Source organism: Pelmatolapia mariae, unplaced genomic scaffold (genome assembly GCF_036321145.2).
Source record: "Pelmatolapia mariae isolate MD_Pm_ZW unplaced genomic scaffold, Pm_UMD_F_2 NODE_ptg000284l+_length_56696_cov_1, whole genome shotgun sequence".
NCBI lineage: Eukaryota > Metazoa > Chordata > Actinopteri > Cichliformes > Cichlidae > Pelmatolapia > Pelmatolapia mariae.
The window spans coordinates 25,100-49,152 of NW_027051974.1; the positions used below are offsets into that span (position 1 = coordinate 25,100).

Genomic DNA, 24,053 nt, shown 5'->3' on the forward strand with positions numbered 1-24,053 from the left:
TGTTTATTTTTATTCTTAAAACTTGACCACAGCAGCAGCAAATCACGTTATAAGAGGTAAAGCTTGATAAGGCACTTTAGTCATGGGTCCTTGTCCCATGTAGTGGGTGGCAATATGACCTTTTTGTAGTTTGAGGAGAAATTTTTCCATAACGTTGGATGGTTTTCATCGTCACCTCCTCCACTGACATGTAGGGTCCTGGAAGGGTCATTTCTAGGATGACTTCATTCCCTTTATATTCTCTCATTAAGATCAATTTTCAAAGAATATGGAATTTCATTTCACTGTTATGCTGATGACTCACTGATCTATCTCCCTCTCAAAAAAATAAATAATCATTTTGAAACCTGAATGAGCAAAAAACACAAGTGGAAGTATTCGGGCCTTCTGACCCTCACTCCTCCTCTGAAGGTGAAAGCTTCAAGTTTGATAAACAAATAAAAGCTGTTAATAAAGCTGTTGATAAACAAATCAGAGCTAGTTTCTTCAAACTGAGGTTCCTTACAAATGCTAAGCCCTTTCTCTTTTTTGCTGGCTTTGAGAAAGCATTTCATGTTTTTATTTTATCCAGCGTTGACTACTGAAATAGGCTTTATTTTGGCATCGGCCAGGCTTTGCTATGTTTTGGGGGGTTTTTTGCCAGTCACCACATAAGACCATAGTCCCATTGCTTTGGCTTTTTTGATGTGTTTAAGAGGTGATTTAAAATTTTTTATGACTATTTATTGTTTCTGAGTCATTGAATACATCATCATCTCTACCTTCCTGATCCTTTAACTACACACTCTCCCAAAATATCACTGAGGTCAGCTGACCAGATGCTTCTGCATATATCTGAGATCGGGCCTTTGCTGTAGCTGCCATTGAACTTTGGACCTGCTTGCTGCTTCACATCAGGACCTGACCATTGTCTTCAAAACCCACTTAATTATTTTTTTTTTACATCACCAAGGTTGATGCTTGTTGTTTATATATTTTATATATCGCAGCAAAAATTTCTGGCACAACTTCACCTGCTTCCAAGGTGCATGGAGAGGATGAAAGAATTCAAAAAGCAGGAACTCCAGCAACACTTGTGAAGGCCACAAGCCGAAACGCGTTGGTCAATTATTAAAGTTGTTCTTCTTCCCTCAAGTGTTGCTGGAGTTCCTGCTTTTTATATATTTTATATACAAATAAAATGACTTAAAGTAATGTTCGGGAACAGAATTAAGTTTTATAGCATTAAATGTTGACACAGCTTCCATCAGTTATTCTTCATAAAAACAGCTTGTTTATTTCAGGTCAGTCACCTTTCTAATTATGCTAAAATACTATATAATACTATATTGTATTGGGATAGAGGCAGAGCATATGTGAATATTTGGGGGAGGATGTGTACAATGTACATCTTGTCATCGACTACACAAAGTGCAGAAGGTACACAAACAAACAAATATTTTTATTATTATTATTTCAACAAATCATTCAGTGGTGACTATATAAAGAAGGCAACTGATAGATGATGATAGAGTTGTAGTTTTTTCTTCCAGCCAGTAGATGGCAATCACGCTCTTATAAAAGCTTGACATTCCCTCCCACAAACCGTAAGAAAGGTAACTGGGTATTTTTCCAATGCGCTGTTGTTGCTTTGTGCGTCCAGTTCAGTGACCGTCCAAACTGTGAATCTCAAGTTAAAGCCATGGCCAAGGACATGACTCTGCTGTGGGCGACCGGCTCTTGTCCCTGCTGGAGGGTGATGATCGCTCTGGAGGAGAAGAACCTGCAGGGCTACAACCAAAAACTGCTGTCCTTCGATACAATGGAGCACAAGTCCCAACAAGTGTTAGATATAAACCCCAGGGGACAGGTAGGGAGGAGCTTTTAGCACACCACCCCTTATAACTAACACAACACTTGACTTTGCACCATAATATTATAAAATAATCTCACGTTAACGTCACGGTTATAAACACTGATATCTGCGCTTTTGTTCTGCAGGAGGGTTAACGGATAAAGAGTTGCAGTAATAGTGACAAATACTGTGAACTTTGATGGATATTTTTTTTACAAAATCATAAAAACCGAGCGTTTCATTTAGCGTAAGGAGATTTTTTTTCTTCAAGGAAGACACTTCAGGACACGCCCTGCTGCACCTGATTGGACGCACATTTCTCGTGAGCTGACACGTGTAGAAATGAGCACGCGAGTTTGCAGCCGAGCTGCACCAACATGGCGGCTCGTTTACATTAGAGAAAACTTAACGGAAATGTGTTTATGAAAGCATCTGAGGCGAGAAATTCACCGTGTAGCTGTCTTCATTTATCATAAAAACAGACTAGTTTAAAATGTTTAAATGCATATTAAAGCTTTAAGATAACCAGTTTGAACTTGACTAGGATATATTAATCACGCTTTAAATGCGTCTTATTGAATTTATTTATTAGGCAACAGCTCAAAAGCAGGACAGTGCTTAATTAAATGTACAAATGAGGGGTTGTATCGTTGAATATGGCCTCTTAAATATAACCTGCAGCTGACTAAGTTTAGTAAAATAAGCAGTTTAATTTACATCTTTCTTTACACTTTCCAAATCTCAGACTGGAAACTGGCCTTTAACCATAAATAGTGGAAACACTGCAGTAAAGTTTTGTTAAAATAAGTAATCATTTTTTGTTTTTAAAAATTGTATTTGTTTGACTGATTTGTTAAATCAGTTAACCTAATTAACACCCAGTAGCCTTAGCATTAAAACCTGTTATGGAGTACCTAATGAAAGTTTTCTTGCTGACGCTATTATAATTTCTTTTTCAGCTTCCCACTTTCAAACATGGAGACAATGTCATCAATGAATCTTACGCAGCCTGTTTTTACCTGGAGGTGAGAACGTCATTTTGACAAAAAGTTCACTCACACTGAATGCAACATCACAAAATGTGCCCCAGTTAAATGTGTGTCTTTTCCTAATGTCTGGCAGAGCCAGTTTAAATCCCAGGGAACCAAACTGATCCCAGATGGCCCAGCAGAACAAGCTCTGATGTACCAGCGCATGTTTGAGGGTCTCACATTCTACGAGAAACTCGGTAAGTGTTATCTGTTTTTTCAAATCCTGATATCTGCTTTTATAAATGATTCCTCTAAACCTCAGTTCTTACTCAAGGAACTCTCAAAATGCATATCTCAAATTTTAAAGGAACAATTTTTAGTCAGAGTATTGCATAAAGTCAGTTACACTTGTGGGATATTGATGTGGTCAGTTTAGTAGCAGAGGGTAGCATGAGGCGATACCTGGACCCTAGAGGTAGTCCAACTCCTGTGTGTCTCCCAGCACAGTCTCAAGAGCATGGAGGAGATTCCAGGAGACAGGAAGTTACTGTAGGAGGCCTATACAGGGCTGTAGATGGTCCTTAACCCATCAACAGGACCAGTATCTGCTCCTTTGTGCAAGAAGGAACAGGGTGAATGCTGCCAGAGCTTGAATATGACCTCCAGCAGGACACTGGCGTGAATGTCTGACTAAACAATCAGAAACTGACTTCATGAGGGTGGCCCCTGTGCTCACTGCCCGACATCGTGGAGCCAGATTTGTTTTTGCCATAGACTAGCAGAATTGGCAGGTTCATCACTGGTGCTCTGTGCTTTTCACAGATGAGAGCAGGTTCACCCTGAGCACGTGTAACAGACTTGGAAAGGGTCTAGAGAAGCCGCAGAGAACGTTATGCTCTCTGTAACATCATTCAAGATGACTGGTCTGGGACGACATATCCATGGAGGGACACACAGACCTCTACAGGCTAGGCAACAGCACCCTGACTGCTACTGGGTATCAGGATGAAATCATTGGACCCATTCTCAGCCTCTACGCTGGTGCAGTGGGTTCTTGGTTCCTTCCGCACAACAGTGCCCGGTCTCATGTGATGAGAGTATGCAGGGAGTTCATGGAGGATGAAGAAATTGATACATCAGCTTGCCCTCACACTCATCTAACCTAAATCCAACTCAGCACCTCTGCACACCATTTTGAGTTGCTTGAGTTACATTATCCTCCATAAATCAGTGTAGTAGACTTGTAGTCAAGACCGCCTAATCCGAGACCAAGTCGAGACAAAAAAAGTCTTTAAACTGCAGCCAGATGCTGCTACGTTTACAGGTGTCAGGCATATTTATGTGTTTTTGCTTTCGCACAGCCCTCCTCACCACTGTCTATTGTCTCACTCACTTACTGAGAGGACAGACGGATGCTGCCCTTGACTGTCGCGTCTCTCACCCTCTCTGTTTTTCACATAAGGATATTATCCTATATCCTCGCATGTGATTGGCCACAATATGGAGGGATTGGAGCATAACTGAGCCACTGTGTGAGAGCTGAGCAGCCAAAGGAAATTAAGTGAGGGTAGAAATGACTGAAAGATTATTAGGCTCTGTTTTGAGTTTTGTTCAAAAAAGAATGACTTCATATAGGAAAAAAAATAATATCACATATGCAGGACACCTTAAACTAGTTTTTAATTAAGCAGCAAGGCAGAACAAAGTCGGGCTGTATCAAGTCACAGGGACTAAACCCCAATTCAACCAGACCCAGAACTGATCCGGAATTAAAACAGGACTACAACAGTTCAAAATCAGGACTACTAAGGACTTAACCAAGACAGAACCAGAATCAAAACTAGATGATAGTAGCACTAAAAATCATCATAGACCTGCACTACACATTTTTTAATTCTACCAAAGTACACTATTTAGATTCAGAAAAGTTTATATAATTATTTAGCCTTGTTGTGCAAACAGGCCTGCATAACTTAATAAATATAGAATTTGAAAAGTAACAAATGGTATCTAAAAAGTTACACTAGGTACTAGATACATGTTCTGATGAGTGTTGGCAAACAACCATTTGACTAACATGTCTGTCTCACCTGCTCTTGTTCCATCTCTGTTCTGTCCTCATTCTCCATCTCCCTCTCTGCTCCTCTCTCTCCCTCTCTGCTCCTCTCTCTCCCTCTCTGCTCCTCTCTCTCCCTCTTTGTGCTGACAATCAAGCCAAACACCAACATCATCAAATATACATATATTTACACATTCTTCAGATAAAAGCACAATCACTTTTTTAATTGTAACATCAAATCAGACTAAATGTTTATTTTTTTTAGATTGATAAATATAAAAAACACATTTGTTAACTTTTGTATTTTGTATTCAAAATTCAGCCACACTTATGGAGGTCCACAATTCTTTTCCTGGTGTTTTGGTTGATATCTCTTGATTTTTCCCATGTCAAAGAAACAGGCTCTGTGTTTTGCCTCATATGCATCCACAGGTGTGCCACCAATTTACCCACATGGGCTCTACTAACCTATCAGAAGCTTCTTCAGCTCAGAATGGAATCGTCTGGAGTTTTCTTATTAATTAACAATAAACTTAGTGTATATGTACTCCTAAATTTGATGAAAGTGATTACAATAGACAGCTCTCTCTTTATTCTGACATTTAACTAATTCAAAAGATATTTCAACATTTATTTATATAAACAGGTTTACTCTAAATTGATGTTTAACAGTAAAAAAAAAAAAAGTTTTTATGTTTTCTCCCTAAAGTGTATGTAAACATCTGGTTTCAACTGTGAATATACTGCTGTGTATTGAAATTTCTCTTGTTTTGCATAGATATACTGAACAACGTACAAAGCATAATATATAAAATAACATCTACCTGAGTTTTTTCTTTGAAAGAAGCTCCTTATGGCCATTGTTGTGTTCATCAGTACACAACTGAAACCGATTTAGAGAGTTTGTTTAGCCGTGGAGGGTAAGAACTGTAAATATGAAATGTAAGCTAAGACTCTCTAAAAAATCAGCATTGTCGTTCGGCTTTTTATTTATCCATTTGTTGATTCACTCGAAGAGCAAGTAACACAACCAAGTGATCAGTTTGATATCAATCTTTTGTGATACACTGTCATATTTACATTATTTGTACAGTACGAATGATTTGCTTTGGTACCTGGTCAAACTTAAGCTCTCCTCTGTCTGCAGTAAACTCGCAGGCAGCAGCTTCTCCCCCCTCGCTCACATGGGTGCTGCACTCAGTCGCCTAGTGCCTGAGCTCGGATCATACCAAAATTAGGGGGAATTTACGACGGTGCGCTATGTGCTTCGTGTGTTGTTTTTGTTTTGTACAGTTGCCAGTCAGGCATCTAACGAACAAATTACACTCCAAAAGACCCCATGCTTCTGAAAAAATGACCTGGGCTTAAGCCCAGTAAGCCACCCCCCCGCTCCGCTGATGGTTGACTCCAAATCTCCCGAACACTATGTTGATTTGAGAACGCAAGACGGAAACAGCGAGACCAAGACTGAGACCAAAGTCAGTCGAGACCAAAGAAAAGACCAAGACCACTTTTACGTGGTCTTGGTCTTGTCCATATCTATCCATCCATATCTATCCATATCTACAGTGTAGATATCAAGCATGTTTTTTTTCCCATTTCCTGATTTATCACTAAGTGCTGATATTATTGGAATATGATAAAATCAAGTGTGCACAACAGTCTTTTGTTACACAAACAGCACTAGAAACAGTGCTGTAGCCGTGATGTGAAACAGTCTAAATGTAATTATTATGATCTCTGTCGGCTGACTGAAATATTTTTGTCCTATGGCGGCCACCATAGGGACGATTATGCACTTGAATTGGGAGGGGTAGGAGAACAGTTTTTAGTTGACTGCAATTGGACATCTAGTGGTAACATTTTGCTTCTTTAATGCTAATATTTTACGCATAATGTTTTGTTTTTCAGGTGCAGTTGTCTACTATGAGTGGTATGTCCCTGAAGGTGAGAGACATGAGTCGGCTCTGAAGAGGAACAAAGAAGCTCTGGTCACTGAACTCAAACTCTGGGAGGGTTACCTGCAGAAGGTATGTGCATGAGCACACAAACTCAGACAGACTCGGCCTGCTTTGATTTGTTCCAACTGTATTTTTGTTTTTTGTTTTTCCAAGCTGGGCTCAGGCTCTTACCTGGCAGGACCGTCTTTCACGCTAGCAGACGTGGTCATCTTTCCAACAGTTGGTGCACTCTTTGGGTTTGGGTAAGCACGCAGAGGCTGTTTGTATTTCCATGTGGTCTCATCAGTAAAATGAAGGATGATCTGTAGACATGGGACTTGAAAGTCTTCTTAATTCTGATTCGTAGGTTGTCTCCAGAGCGTTATCCTAAACTGGGAGAGTACTACAATCTGCTGAAGGAGAGACCCAGTGTCAAAGCCAGCTGGCCTCCTCATTGGCTGGAGAACCCCAAGGACCAAGATACAGTGAAAGACGCACTGAAAGACATCTGATATTCATACACAGATGTAAACATGATGCTGCGTAATGACAGAGCAGCTTTTGTTGCCCTTATGCATTCTGTGTATATCTAACAGCAGTTTCTGGTTACTCATACATGTTCAGCTTTGTCTAATAGCAGAATAACTCAGTCACACTATCGTAAAGTAAAGAACTAGTTTTCTCTGCTCAAAGCTAGCTCAAATTCTTTGTGTTTCCATGACTTTGCATAGTTCAATATTGCATCCTTTCCACAACTTGGCATCTTTTTCCATCCTGACAATTAAAAAAAAAAAAAGTGCATTAGCTTTGTAGACATGTTTTTCTTTTGTATGTTTGAGCACTGATTGAAGGCTTGCACATTTGTAACAAAAAATCCATACACATACAAAGTCACCTCATGTTTGATTCTTTGTTGGATCAATTTCCTGAGCTTTTTAGACATTTTCCTGAACTTGCTCTGTGTTAAACTACGAGTGGCCAAATCCAGTCTGGCACATTCTGAAAAAGAAGGAATGCACAAAACACCTGAAAACCACAGAAGACAAAGTGACGATGATGGTGATTTCAATTGAGGATTCTTTGAGCATTTTGTCAACATTTCACCCGTTGCAGGAGCTGTGACCCCCTTCTCTCCTCTGTACATGTTGTGTGTGGTATAGCTGAAGGCGAGCCACAAACCTATGAACTCAGTTATAGGCAATATAAAATATGCAACAAAAAAAAAATGGGAACATTTATTCTGTTGTAAATGTTCTATTTTTACTCACTGGCCTTATACATTAAATGTTGCGATAACTTTCCATCAGTTATCCTTAATGAAAACCACTGTAATTATACTAATGTCTAAATATTTTATATTGACATAGAGGGTGACCACATTTGAATATGGAGGGGTGGGTTGCTTGTCAAATATCAAATATAATGTCTTATCACCAACAACAACATATGGATGATACACAAGCAAACACAAAGTGTGATAACAGAAGTGTGCTTCTGTATTTGCTTTGAACCTGTGACAGTATGCAACACGGTGGCCCCTGAGTCCACATTATTATAAACAGCTACATTTACTCCTGGTAAAAAAAGACATTGAGATCATCAGGACAGGGATGGATCTGAATTGTTAGGTTCAGAGGTTTGGAGAAACTTTCTTTCTTTCATCACAGCTGAGCTGTCCTTTCAGGAACATCATCTGTAAGCTCATCGCAGGGAACAAGCAGGACTGTCCATCTTCACCAGCAGCTCCCTCAGAGGGAAATCTTTACAGCTCCACCCCAGAAGATGAACAACCCCCGGACTTCATGATCGTGACCTTTGCTTTGTGCAATGTTAGAAGCTCAGAGGCTCTGGACTTTTACACAATGATGTTATATTCAGTCCTGTATCACATTATATATTGAAATGATCCTCTGGTTAGTCTTGAATGAATGAGTCTTAATTACTTCATAGCTGCTAACACAACATTAGCAATGTTAACACAGTGTTAAATAATTCCAGATTAAAGTTTTTGGATCAGCATACAAATGAAGACCTTTTATCTGTTATCAGACTTTTTTTTTTGTTAATGTTATCTCATGCCTTCTTCATGCAGCTTCATGCAGCTGACTACATTCAGTGTTAAAACAGTCTGAGATCAGCAGCTTTCTTAAACAGCAAACTATTTATGCTCCTGAGTGTAAAGAATTTAACTGTTTGGCACCTTTGCTGCAAAAGAACAATTCCAAATAAGAAACCAAATTTCCATCATCATTCCTCAGTTGTGAAAAAGACATCCCAACCAGCCACGGCAGATGGCTGAAGCCCTCCCTGAGCCTGGTTCTGTCTGAGGTTTCTTCCTGTTAAGAGTTTTTCCTTACCACTCTCGCCTGTGCTTGCTCACAGGGGATTCTCTAATTTCCGGGGTTTTCTCTTATAATAACTTGAGGCAATGGTTTCTTTGATTTAGAACCTTTAAACCATATAAATCTTCCTTTTAATCTGCAGCAGTGATTATTCATATTTTTGCATAAACAAATTGGGGTTCCAATTAACTAAATTAACTAAATGACACAAAAGTGATATTTCAATTACTAGAGTGATATTGTTAAAACATGTAATCAATACATAAAATTAAGGAATTTTTCCATCTCATGTCTCAGCATGAACCTATTTTAGCTTGTTAGCTCAGAAAGTTAAAAAAAAAAAGCAATCCTGGGAAGAAGGTTTTACTGAGAACTTTAAGAGGGAGCTATAGTGTCTTACAAAGTAGCTTTGTGAGTCCTTACATTGTAATGAATTGTTATTAAAACTACATAATGATTTTTACAGTATGCTTAAAATATTTTTAATTCACCAAAGTCCACTAAGCCCAATTCCGCTTCTATGTTGATGTGAAGAAATATAATGCAAATTGGCCCCTGAAGTTACTGTTTTTGTTAGGGAGGATTTGTTTGTTGTTGAGTGCAATGTTAAAATAAGTTCTTTAAAAATCAAAACATGCAAGAACGTGGAACATAAAATCAGTTTTTATGCGGATGATGTGTTACTTTTTCTCCAAAACTCACAAACCAATCCCTCTGGGGTGATTGCATTGATAAACTCTTTTGCAAGAATATAGATTACTCAATTAACTGGTTAAAATCTGCAGTCATTCCGATTAATTGCTGCTTCCATAATTTTTCTTCTACTCCACTGCAATCTGGAAATATAAAATATTTAGGTATTAATGTTTCTCCCAAGCTTGCAGATCTAACTAAATTAAACCATATCCCACTTTTAAAAAAAGTAGAAGGTGACCTGGCTAGATGAAAATGTCTACCCACATCACTCATGGGAAGGGTTGCCGCTATAAAAATGACGGTCTTACCAAAAACTAAACCGCCACAAGATTGGTTCAGATCTCTAGATTCATATATGTCTAAATTCCTTTGGAAAGATAAACCTCCACGTATAAGCTTAAAAACACTACAAAAGACCAAGGATAAAGGAGGATTAGATCTACCTAACTTTCAGTTAGGTAGACTTCTTAGCCAACAGGCTTCAATTTATCTCTGGATGGCTAAAACCACTTGCCACTTGCCCCTCCCTTCCTTCCCTCCCCATCTCCAGCTGCCTCCCTCTTCCCGCTCCACCACAATCACCCACACATGCAGGGCCTTGGGGTGAAGGTGTGTCACCAGGGTGCAGGGGAGGCATTCCCCCACCACTCCCTCTGCCAGTGGCAGACGCCCTCAGTCTTCAGTGCGTTGGTGGTTCTTGGTGTCTGGCGATGGGCATCCGGGTACCCACCGGCTCACTCCTTGGTGGCTGCTTGTCGGGGCCTGGAGCCTGGGGCCTTGGCCACTTCGGGGGGTGGGGTGCCCTCGGCTTCTGGGCCTGGGGCTCGGTCACTCTGGCACAGCTGGCTGCCGGCGGCGCTCACCAGCACGTCACTGCAACCCCCCCTGGCTTCTGGCTGTGGAGTGACCCCTCATCTGGGGCTCTCCTCAGCTCTTTTCCCTCTGTTGGTCTTCCTTGGTCTCTTGTGCTCTGAGGGTCTCTGGATGTCTGGAGCCTGGATCTCCTACATACCTTCTTCATGCCCTGGAGGACGGGGCTGTGGCTCCCCACACCCTCTAGCAGATCATTACATAAAGGAACCTTTTGAATACAACCTCGCTCATGCTCACAGGTGTACACACGGGTGCTCACACACACAAACTACACCCTTTTTGGCTCCTACCTCAAAGCACACTGTGCGCTGTCGATCTTACGTGCTGCACAATATTTAATATTTAGTATCTACTGTTATCTACTGTTAGCTAGTTTATTGCGATGGTGTTGTATTTATTATGTTGCTCTTTTTTTCTGTTTTTTTTTTTAAAATCTTGTAATATTTAAAGAAATTAGGTCACTGCTGAACTGTATATAACCATCATCCTTAACATTACATTAATTATCATTTCATCAAAGTGTTTATTGAAGCTGCTGGCATTGTGTTATAAGTTATATTATAGGGGTTATCATAATCAAATATTAACATGTTTATTACAGGTGCAGTTATAACTACTTTAAAATGATTGAGTTAATATATATATATCATAACTCAGAGCCTGAGTATATGGTTACAGTAAAATAGTAGCTGAGCAAAGGCCTGAATGTATTCAGCTTCTTGTGGTATTTGAGTTTGCTTAGTTACAGGTGACGAAAGGATGTCCAGTCCATGGGGACCTCAAGGGCCTGAGATCTTCACCATATTTGGATGGATGGGGAACTTCTGTGTCTGCAGTTATCTCTTAAAATACATGGATGTTCTCTACATGCAAATTATGTGCTTGTAAACGCAAGAGGGGGCGTTACAATACCCTGATATTATAAAAGCAATCTAGAGTGTATTTTGGGTAGAGATGTACAACTGATGTTTTGCAGTTTGCACCTCTCCACGCTGCGTGCATTCATTAAAATCAATTGTTTGACCGACCTCTTCTGGACCATCATTGTTTTACTCTCGTCCTCAATTTCGAACCCGTAACATTTGGTGCATTGGCCGAGGGTTGAGAGAGGGAGAAAGTTGGAGATTGAGACTGAGAGGGTCCAAGGTGCTCAAACAGGCAGACGCGAGTCAGTGGTCGAAGTGAGTTGACATAAGCCGGCTTATCTAAAGGTAAGGCACTACCTGTTGAATTATTTCCAAACTGTGCCAGATTGACGATTACAAAATTGAAAGTCTACTCACTGAGAATTACTGGTAAAGGTCTGTTTTGATTTTGGTGAAAATCTCATGAGAATGGAAGTTGAAGTAATGATAATGAAGAATAAAATAAGTAAAGAGTAAAGAGAATAAGAGAAAATAGGATTAAGTGAAGTTGAAATGGTTGTGAAGAAGTAATAAGTGTATGAGAAAAGTGAATTAAGATACGTTTAAGGAATTACACTGGTAAAGGAAGTAAGTATGACAGGGAATTGGTGAATTTTGTGACAATAATGTCTCTATTGACTATAAAGCCGGGCTTGGACACCGATGTGGTTGGTTTTGTGGTTTTTGTGGGGTGTCTTCAAAAGTAATTAAATTGTATAGAACGGAACTGTGGGAGTTCTAAGAAGTGCATTGCTCAGAGGTAACGCTTGCCAAGGTCAAGGACGCTTCGACCTTGTCCTCTGTTGAGGGATAGTCAGTTGGTCACTGTGGAGCCTGGGGCACTCCTGAATAACTAGTGGTTGGACCACTTTACCGTCCGGGACGGTATTTTGCACTTTTTTGGTCGATAGAAACCGGGTTTCGGGCGTGTAACGTTACAATTATAACTTCGGGGAAGTCTACCATAACTTTTCGACAGGGGTTTAGTTGGTTGCCGCTTTTAAATTGTCTTAGAGTATTAGTTATCTGACCACGGCCCGGGGCCGAGACTGGTTATAATTGATTACAAAAAACTCAGGGAGTTTATCGGTTGGACCGTTAAGGTTAAATTTTTTCTAAATTCGGTAGGTTGTTCGCTTTCAGGCCTTGTACATATTTGTATATTTTTTAAGACGTCTCTGTGTTATAATTTGTTGTTATAATTTCTATGTTTGTATATAGGCTCTGTCTGCCACGGGCGCTGCAGCAGGCTGGTTATTTTGAGAGTGTGTCTGTGTCTATGTAAATGAGATGCCTGTGACTTATTTAGAGTGACATTTCCTGTTTACTAATGAGTGGCTAATGACTGACTGCAGAGCCTGGGTGAAGGACGACGTATATTGGTGTTTTAAGGGAAGAATTGCTTTTATTTCTACTTTGTTGGCATTACGGTTGTTAAATACGATGATTACTTTATGATAGATGTCTGTCTCATTTTGCATGTGTGCGATTGGCTTTAAAATGTAGTTTTGTAATGTAACCTGTACACTCCATGGAGGAAATAGACCATGGAGTTTTGGAAGACGATAGCAGAGATATGACTGGCTTTACGTTTAGTCTTGTGTTGACTCCAATTACGGATGGTCAGACAGGGCTGGTTGAAACAGAGGTGCGTGTTTGCTGTGAAATAGGGGCCACTGACCATGACTCAAAACACAAAGGCTGTGAGATTAAAAATTACTGTGAGTAACGGTTTGACTTTTGACTAGGGAAATAATATGCTTGCTTTTGGGGCTATGAAGATATTTGACCTTGAGTGATGTTATGAGAGGTTGAGTTTATTTTTCTGTTTAAAAACACATAAGTATATGCACTTAGTACACCCACTCAAGAAATGATTGTGTGACTGATGCTACAAAACTGACCTAAAGAATGGTGATGTGTGTGGAGAAGTGTTAGTTGTCCTGATGTGTGAAAGAGCGCTATTAAAATGTGTGTGAGTGAAAATCAGGCTATTGTTTGTAGATAAAGATTTAGTAGAATTACTGATTATTTGTAGACTGTGAAATTAAAAGAAGTCTCTGCAGAAGCTGTAGAAACAGGAAACCGTGTGTGTGTCTGGGACAGGAAATGCATGCCCATAAAAGGGAAGCTCACGGTGACAAGTATGCACCCAGAGTCGAGAGAGAGAGTTAACTGTGGGCAGATGAAGCAAAAGGGAGGTTTTAAGATAAATAATGATTATGATACTAATTATATGCTTTAGTGTGTTAATACAGGTGAACGTCTCTAAACCTGGAACCCTTGAGCACAGCAGCAAAAGCATAGATTAACACGATTGGGAAAAACAGGCCACTCTTTGGCTTAAAATTATAGCTTCACCTGGCACTTTGTCCTTGACTCTGAGAAGAAGCTCAAAGGCCAGCTAATCTCCTGATGAAGACCGACAGAACATCGTGGATCAACAGCAGACAAAAGGAACCGAACTATTAACACTGACGACGCCAGCAGCAGCATGTATGCAACATGTACTGTGAATTACAGGCTGGGCAGTTGAACAGTGGGATAAAGAACTGTGGAAAAGCATTGGGCACTGAGTTTCATGTTTGCCATGCTTGAAAGAGAAGACTGAAAGATGGCTGGAGAAGAACAAGAGAGTAAATGAAAATAAGATTGACTGACGACTCCAGAAGCAGAATGGAGGAAACCCCATGATAAAATATGCAGGGGGAACTGGAGGCTGGTCAAGAACAGTGTCAAATGACTGGGGGGCACTGAGGCGAAGGAACTGAATGTGGTATTTTGCCAGACTGGAACTTAACGTAAAAGAAGAAGACGGAAAGATCAAGACAGAGAAGAAACAGACTGTGTTTGCTTTGAAGGCCGAACAGGACAGTGGGAAGAGAGGGACCAAGGTCAGGTGAACCAGGACAAGTTTGACTGCGAGCATATAGGATATGATTGGGTTGAAGTTGAACGCTGGACTCTTGAGGTTTAGGGATGTCCACCACATCACAACAAAGAGGTAAACAATACAAAAGGTAAAGATAATCAAAATAACTGACAATTATATTAATGAATAGAAAACACACATATATAAACTGTTACAGGTGAGATTATTTTTGAAACGAATCAGAAGTGAGATAGTTTGGATGTAGAGCTCAGTGAAAAGATGCATAAATTAAATATGAATACATGAAAATGCAATGAATACATAAGGATGCAATGAAGAAGCAGCTTACATTCATGCAATGAAGAAACAGCTTACACTTAATTAAGATGATCACCTGGCATGCAATGAAGAAAACAGCTTACACTGCATTTACATGACAACATAACGCAAGGAAGAACACGCTTACATACATGACATGATTGGTATTTTTGACTAGAAAAAGAGAAATGGGTGGTTTAGTGGGTCGTTTAGGTACCCGTGATAATAATGAAAATGTCTCAGTTTTGTTATTTTCAGGAGCAAAGCAGACCTGGACCAATTCTCCACAGCCGCGGTCGGAAGAAATTATAGGTTAACGCCAATGGATATGTTAGGGCAAGTTTCTGGTTGAATTGTTCACAGAATCATGTGTGCATGAACCTGGAAAACAGGCCCTAGCTCCTGGCTGAAGATTAGGAGTGCTTATTTAAGGTGGGAAATTAAAATAGAGGGTTAGTAATTCGGGGAAAGAAAAAACTGACTGCTTAACTGGAGAATTGGGAAGGAGTTTGAAAGACTGCGAAGCCATAGATGCATAAATAACACACACAAACAGAAAATGCATTAACTCTAAAAAGACAAGCTCATGAAGTTTAATGCATAGAGACATTGAATAAACCTGGCTAAGAACATAAGCATATGCAATGAAGATCTGCTTGCTGCTTGTATGAGTGAGAGAAGGGTGTGAATGTTTAATAAAGTAGTTTAAAAGAGTGCCTTAGGAGTGCTCTCGTACTGATTGATAAAAGTAGGCGATTAGTATAGAAAGAAAATGAAAATAATTGAACAATGTGATAAGGTTTAAACATGTATTTATCTTGTGACTGAGTATGAAAATTAGTTGGAGAGCTAATGTGAGTGATGACAGAGGAGCTTGCTGTGTGTGTGTGATTGAGGCCTTGAGGAAAGGAAGCAAACTAGACAGTTGAGAGGTGTAAATCTGATTAAGAGGTTTATAAATTAGTGTTGACACATTGTTATAACGTGTTTATATCTTAGGCTGAATGTGAGTTTGGTAAAGTGCTTAAAGGGGGATATTGTGTACGAAACGGTGTAGCTTTTTACGTTTTGGGTGTGTTCTATGGGTGAAATTTAAGATTGTTGAAGATTTTTGAGGTTGTTGTTTTATTTTTGAAGAGGGAGTTTTAATAAACATGGACATGTTTAAGGGGTTTTGTAACAGTGCACTTATAAAGAAAAAACCTGTCAGGTGATTTTGTTTGTACTTTGATGAGCTAATACTCAGCTCTCTTTTTTTCTCATTTTTGTTCTAAGCAGGCCTGCAAAAGACAACAATGAATAACGGCGCCGACAATAGTCTCAGGAAAATAAAAAGTAAGGTGACCTTTTCCGAATTACAATGGGTCAGATTGTGGGTCCCTGTCTAAGAGGATTGCAGCGAGCCAATCCAGTCCAAAAGTATAAAGAACTATTTTACTAGAGACAACAAAAAAGAAAATAAATGAGTATATAAATAAACTGAGTTTGCTGAAGGTGGTAAATCTGATTATTTGTGCGGAAGTCAACCAATACCCGATGTTAATGCGTGTGAGTGAATGTGTGGGTGAATGGACGGACCAGGCAGACCATAGGTTGGACTGACTGGACACTGACAAAAGACTGGACTAAGGTTGGACACATGACTGATAATTGTTATGTTTTAAGTTTTGTTTTATAACACAGGTTGGATCATAAGTGGAGAAAGTGAGTATAAAAGGTGATGTTCTGGTTAACACACAGGCTTTTGTTTATAGGACGTTTCAAGGATGCAGGCTGTGGATGGAGCCAAGAAGGGATTTTGACATGATGATTAATTTGATTTCATTCCTTAAACACAGGTTTGAAGGCCCGGAGCATCTATACCTAATATGATATGATTAACCTTTTCTTTTAATTCCCTAACCTGAGTGAAGGATTTTGAGTTTGTAACACATGAGATGTGTCACAAAAAGGGGGGTCTTAATATATGCGATTAGCTACATGAAATGTGCTCTTTTAGGGTTACTAAGTAAATGTCTACGTGACCTTTACCTAATAACCTTTGTGATGATAAACTTGTTTACCGACTTGCTCTCTTGTAGAACATACAGACTTAGGAAAGGGGAACCTCAGCTCTGAGTTTTGAGAATAACTCTGTTAAGTTGACAGGAAACACGTCGGAACAGCCATATAGGGCAAATGTATTAGAGCTTGTAATTAAATGTGGGACTTGAAAAGAGGAAGCAAATTTGGTACAGGACGTACTTGAGATGATCAGATGAGAGAAGGAGAAGGTCAGGAATAGTTTAAAGTAAGACTGAGAAATTAAATGGGGTAAAAGGGGGTGTAGCTTCAGGGCAGTTCACAGCCCGGCGTAAACGCAAGGTGCTGTCACACAGCTTAAGTTATTTGGTTGATTTAGTCTATGACAAAATAATAAGGAAACATTAAAAATATACAACACGTTGAGGAGATCTCTTTTGTTATATTTTAGTGTTTAACATGGAAGATGCCTCTCTGGAGCTTCTCTCCTGATGCTACCCCACCAAAAGACGCTTATCCATAGAGACTATGTCAGCTCCCAAACAGACAACAACAAACCAAGACTAGCAAGAAACAATCTAAACATAAATAATAACAAATAAAGAACAATACAGAATCCAGATCTGAACCGAAGAATAAAATAGTGAAATGTGGATTATTAAATATTAAGTATTTCTCTTCAAAAGTTTCTGTTAGCTGACGCCAACCGGTCGCAGCAGATGGCTGCCCGTACCTGAGCATGGTTCTGCTGGAGGTTTCTTCCTGTTAAAAGGGAGTTTTTCCTTCACACTGTTCCCAAAGTGCTTGCTTAATAGGGGGTCACAAGATTGGTGGGTTTTTCTCTGTATATATGAAGCACCTTGAGGCAATTTTTGTTGTGATTTGGCGCTATATAAATAAAATTAAATGGGAATGTATTGAAGTAAACTTAAATGTCATAAACTAGGAATTAGTTCATTTCTCAGGGGAGAAATGAAAAAACGGGGACTGGTGTTAGGAATAAAAGCTATATTTTTAATATGAACCTGCCCATTATCTTGTTTTATGTACTTTAATAATGAAGGCTGGCTTGTAGAGCAAGGCCACCTTTTACTCACAAACAAGTGCTCAGCCAGACTGAAAAAACAGGAAGCTTTAGTGCACAAGGCATATTAATAAATATAGACACAAAAAGAGGAACTCCCCATATAAACAACATTCAAACTGTGTGAAGTATAAAGTACCGAAATAACACTATATAAGTCACAGCTGATGATTCTAATGTTAGAGAGCTCTTGCAACTGGCGTCTGAGCTGTGCAGAGGTCGCTCTTAAGACAGGTACTTATGTAGGTTAACATAAGGTTGAGTCCAACAGAAGCAAGGCACCCCAAATGTGCACAGCATGCAGCAAGGGTGGCCAAAATAATATAGGAAACAGCACATGTAGGGAGAGAACACTCACTAAAAGTTCTGACTACACATAGTGTGGTGGCTTATGTGAACTTGCAGGCGTTCACTATGACATCATTAGCACAACAGAGACTGAGTAAAGTTTTAGATGCTCGAAATCTGACACTTACACATGAAGGAATCAATATGGCAGATGTAATGGGATTAGGAGGACCTAATCACTGTACTAAGAAAGCAGAACTTGAAGGGAAAGTCAGGGAAGATTTAAAAACAGGACCTGTTGGGATTTGGGATTTAGAGATTCTTTTATTGCTATCATATAATCTGTCTTATGATGACTGCATTAATAACATGTTGTACAGTATTATTTTAATAGTATGAAATATGTTTGTGATAACAGTGATGTCTCTATTTACAGGTTGAGTTTATTTCAGACACAATGCATAACTGTGCTTGTTTAGAGTTCATGTTCCGTCCAAAGGGTTTTAAGCTTCACGGGTGAGAGTGTCCAGGTGATACATGTTGAGGGAAGATGAGAACATAGCAGGTTAATTGCATGCACGCTTACAAACACACATGATTTAAATATAGGCCAGGCCGAAGGCCTGGACTTTATGTAGCTTTTAAACATACAGCTCCTAACTTGCAGGAATGGCGTGGAGTGTAATGAATGAATGCAAAACATGCTTACAGACACAAACATGATACAGAGTTATTTTACAGGGTAAAGGTGGGCCACGAGTTGCTTTGTTTCTGCTTAGCAACTGCTGAGGTAAAAGGTGTTAAAGATGAATATGCAATAAGTGAACAGGAAATGTGTGAGGGTGAGCCGGGTGAAACAAAATGTTGTAGAAACTTGTCTAACTAGTATTAACAGTAACTTTTGCATGTTATGTATATGCTTGAAGCAAAAAGAGGCGTAAATGATGATAGAAAATTTTGAAGTGTGTTTTCTAGCGGACATTTAGGCTGACATAGGGACGGTGTATATTTTACCCGGGGTGTTTTTAAATAGAACTAAAAGCGTTGCTCACACACATAAAGAGTATTGAGATTAGGTAAAGTTAATATAATGGATAGAGCCCAGAACATGATATTGTCAACCAACTTTGAATAATTAAAGGAACATTAGATGAACAAAGTAGGTTAGTGAGGTGTAGCAGAGAAAGGCTGTTTGTTTTTTATCCCTTACAAGAGAAGATTTCCACTAGAGAGGGACCCAGAAAAGGAGCAGAGACCACTTAAGCATGAAGTGTTTTCAAGTGGGAGCTGGTGTTTTATTACTGGACCACCTAGAGGACATGAGGTGGTTTTCTGATTTGCTGAGTCAGAGGACGCCTAGAGAGGGTCAGAGCGAAGGAAGTGGACCTGGGAATGGTGGTTTCAGGGCCCATGATGCCATTAATGGATGTAGAGGTGACAGAGTGGGTCGAGGAGTGACACAAGGAAATGGTGTGGTGATGTCTCTGGAGAGACATCAAGAGAGGGAATTGTAATATTTAAAGAAATTAGGTCACTGCTGAACTGTATATAACCATCATCCTTAACATTACATTAATTATCATTTCATCAAAGTGTTTATTGAAGCTGCTGGCATTGTGTTATAAGTTATATTATAGGGGTTATCATAATCAAATATTAACATGTTTATTACAGGTGCAGTTATAACTACTTTAAAATGATTGAGTTAATATATATATATCATAACTCAGAGCCTGAGTATATGGTTACAGTAAAATAGTAGCTGAGCAAAGGCCTGAATGTATTCAGCTTCTTGTGGTATTTGAGTTTGCTTAGTTACAGGTGACGAAAGGATGTCCAGTCCATGGGGACCTCAAGGGCCTGAGATCTTCACCATATTTGGATGGATGGGGAACTTCTGTGTCTGCAGTTATCTCTTAAAATACATGGATGTTCTCTACATGCAAATTATGTGCTTGTAAACGCAAGAGGGGGCGTTACAATACCCTGATATTATAAAAGCAATCTAGAGTGTATTTTGGGTAGAGATGTACAACTGATGTTTTGCAGTTTGCACCTCTCCACGCTGCGTGCATTCATTAAAATCAATTGTTTGACCGACCTCTTCTGGACCATCATTGTTTTACTCTCGTCCTCAATTTCGAACCCGTAACAATCTCCATACAGGTGATCAAGGTGTTTTGTTTGTTTTTCTTTTTTTTCTTCTTCCCCCCTTTCTCACCATCTCTTCTCCCCTCTTTTTTCTTTCTCTCCCTCTCTTTCTTTCATTCTTTCTCCCTGTCCTATCCCCCAGTCATGTCTGTCCTGTCTGTAACAACCTAAAATCAAATCAAATAAATACATAATTATAATAAAGGTCAATCAAATGGACCAATATGGAAAGGCCATGATGATAAAGTAAATCCGCTTGGCATCTTTCTTGGCCTTCAGAAAACAATTCTGATGGATAAAGATCCAAACGGGACAGGCAAAAAAATAAAAATAAAATAAAAAATCAAAATAATGATTTAATATGAAGGTAATACGAGCAGAGAGCACAAACATGTTGAGGGATTAGAACAGCTCGTTTTATGGCCGCCACGCAGGTTCATCCGGGTCTCCTCAGTCAGTTCGGAGCCTTCCTAAGGATAAGTGACCACCGCAATGCACCCTATGAAAAAGTCAAATGGATTTGTGATAATTGGAGTTTCTTTTTACAACCAGTAGGTGGCAATACTCGCTCTTTTTAAAGCTCGAAAGAGACACACTTGTTAAGAGAAGTTCCCACACGCTGTTGTGTTTTGCATGAAGCCGTGAATCTTAAGTTAAAACCATGGCCAAGTACATGATCCTGAAGGACCTCTGAAACACAAAGAATCCCCTCTTCGTAATTTCAGAGAATACCTGAAGCCTGATAAACAGCAAACAAAAATATTTTAAAATTTTTAACAGCTTGCTTAAACTTAATTTTTCATGAGATTTTCTTTTTGTTTTATTTTTATTCTTAAAACTTGACCACAGCAGCAGCAAATCACGTTATAAGAGGTAAAGCTTGATAAGGCACTTTAGTCATGGGTCCTTGTCCCATGTAGTGGGTGGCAATATGACCTTTTTGTAGTTTGAGGAGAGATTTTTCCATAACGTTGGGTGGTTTTCATCGTCACCTCCTCCACTGACATGTAGGGTCCTGGAAGGGTCATTTCTAGGATGACTTCATTCCCTTTATATTCTATCATTAAGATCAATTTTCAAAGAATATGGAATTTCATTTCACTGTTATACTGATGACTCACTGATCTATCTCCCTCTCAAAAAAATAAATAATCATTTTGAAACCTGAATGAGCAAAAAACACAAGTGGAAGTATTCGGGCCTCCTGACCCTCACTCCTCCTCTGAAGGTGAAAGCTTCATGTTTGATAAACAAATAAAAGCTGTTAATAAAGCTGTTGATAAACAAATCAGAGCTAGTTTCTTCAAACTGAGGTTCCTTACAAATGCTAAGCCCTTTCTCTTTTTTGCTGGCTTTCAGAAAGCATTTCATGTTTTTATTTTATCCAGCGTTGACTACTGAAATAGGCTTTATTTTGGCATCGGCCAGGCTTTGCTATGTTTTTTGGGTTTTGTTTTTTTTTGCCAGTCACCACATAAGACCATAGTCCCATTGCTTTGGCTTTTTTTATGTGTTTAAGAGGTGATTTAAAAAAATTTTATGACTATTTATTGTTTCTGAGTCATTGAATACATCATCATCTCTACCTTCCTGATCCTTTAACTACACACTCTCCCAAAATATCACTGAGGTCAGCTGACCAGATGCTTCTGCATATATCTGAGATCGGGCCTTTGCTGTAGCTGCCACTGACCTTTGGACCTGCTTGCTGCTTCACATCAGAACCTGACCATTGTCTTCAAAACCCACTTAAAACATTTTTATTCCTTGGCTTTTTCTCTGAGTCTTAACATTTGTTATTTGTCTGTATTGTGTTTATTTTTTATTGCTTTTACTGACTTATTATTTTATTTTTACATCACTGAGGCTGATGCTTGTTGTTTATATATTTGCTTACAAATAAAATGACTTAAAGTAATGTTCAGGAACAGAATTAAGTTTTATAGCATTAAATGTTGACACAGCTTCCATCAGTTATTCTTCATAAAAACAGCTTGTTTATTTCAGGTCAGTCACCTTTCTAATTATGCTAAAATACTATATAATACTATATTGTATTGGGATAGAGGCAGAGCATATGTGAATATTTGAGGGAGGATGTGTACAATGTGATTACCATCTTATCATCGACTACACAAAGTGCAGAAGGTACACAAACAAACAAATATTTTTTTTAATTATTATTTCAACAAATCATTCAGTGGTGACTATCAAAAATATAAAGGAGGCAAACTGAATTTTTCACGAGATTTTCTTTTTGTTTTATTTTTATTCTTAAAACTTGACCACAGCAGCAGCAAATCACGTTATAAGAGGTAAAGCTTGATAAGGCACTTTAGTCATGGGTCCTTGTCCCATGTAGTGGGTGGCAATATGACCTTTTTGTAGTTTGATAGAAGATGACAGAGTTGTAATTTCTTATTCCAGCCAGTAGATGGCAATCACGCTCTTATAAAAGCTTGACGTCCCCTCCCACAAACCATAAGAAAAGTAAGTTGAGTATTTGTCCTCTGCGCAATTGCTTTCTGCGTCCAGTTCAGTGACCGTCCAGACTGTGAATCTCAAGTTAAAACCATGGCCAAGGACATGACTCTGCTGTGGGCCACCGGCTCGCCTCCCTGTTGGAGGGTGATGATTGCTCTGGAGGAGAAGAACCTGCAGGGCTACAACCAAAAACTGCTGTCCTTCGATAAAATGGAGCACAAGTCCCAACAAGTGTTAGATATAAACCCCAGGGGACAGGTAGGGACGATCTTTTATCAAATCACCCCGTATAACTAACAAAACACTTGACTTTGCACCATAATATTATATAATAGCCTCACCTTAGTCACGGTCATAAACACTGATATCTGCGCTGTTGCTCTGACTGCAGGACGGTTAACGGATAAAGAGTTGCAGTAATGGCGGCAAATAGTGTCAATTCTGATTAATGCTTTTACAAAATCATAAAAACCGAGCGTTTCATTTAGGGTATATTCCTTTACTCTAGTGATGTGTCGGTCGCGAACGAAACGGCTCTTAGAGCCGGATCTCTGAAGTGAACGACGCGAGCCGTGGTTTTTTTTTTTTTTTTCTCTCACCCTCTCTCGCACTTTTTTCCCGCTTCACTCCCCACGCGAACCTTGTGCTTGCGCTGGGAAGAGGGGGGAGGGGCGGTAGTTACACTCGTAGTAGCACAGGAACAGAGCAGGAGGGAAAAACAGAGAGAGAAAGAAAGCCAGGGACAACAACGTCACATTAGAAAGGTATAGTAATCATCCACAACTATTTTCGGATTCAGAAAGTTTATTCATGCAGGCCCATATGACAGAGAATGTGCATCTTCTTTTTGTTTTCATATTTTTTCATGTTTATATTTGTGTTGTGATTTGCAGTGTTTTGTGTTGTTTCACTTAAAATTTGTTTAAAAGGAAAAAGCTGAAAATTTAAATAGTTAAAAGCTGAAATGTAAATAGTTGGTTTTTGTATTATATGATTTATTTATTACATTTTATGTGGAGTGAATAAATAAAAGTATACTTACAGTGGCCCCTAGAGACGAAACACGTACAACCTCCGAAGCACGTACAAACCCCGAAGCACTTAAAAACTCCAAAACACGCAAAAACTCCAAAACACGTAAAAACTCGATAGCACGTACAAACTCCAAAACACGTAAAAACTCCAAAACACGTAAAAACTCAGAAGCACGTACA

At 39.2% G+C, this 24,053-nt stretch overlaps 1 protein-coding gene across 1 annotated transcript; it reads left to right on the forward strand.

Annotated features, from left to right (window-relative positions):
* The first annotated feature begins 1,569 nt into the window (after nucleotides 1–1,569).
* Nucleotides 1,570–7,604, forward strand: LOC134622925 (glutathione S-transferase A-like). The gene is made up of 6 exons (XM_063468207.2): nucleotides 1,570–1,849; nucleotides 2,794–2,859; nucleotides 2,957–3,062; nucleotides 6,776–6,894; nucleotides 6,979–7,067; nucleotides 7,172–7,604. Exons 1-6 carry the CDS (start codon nucleotides 1,682–1,684, stop codon nucleotides 7,314–7,316), a joined length of 693 nt encoding a protein of 230 aa, XP_063324277.1. The 5' UTR covers nucleotides 1,570–1,681; the 3' UTR covers nucleotides 7,317–7,604.
* Nucleotides 7,605–24,053: the final 16,449 nt, after the last annotated feature.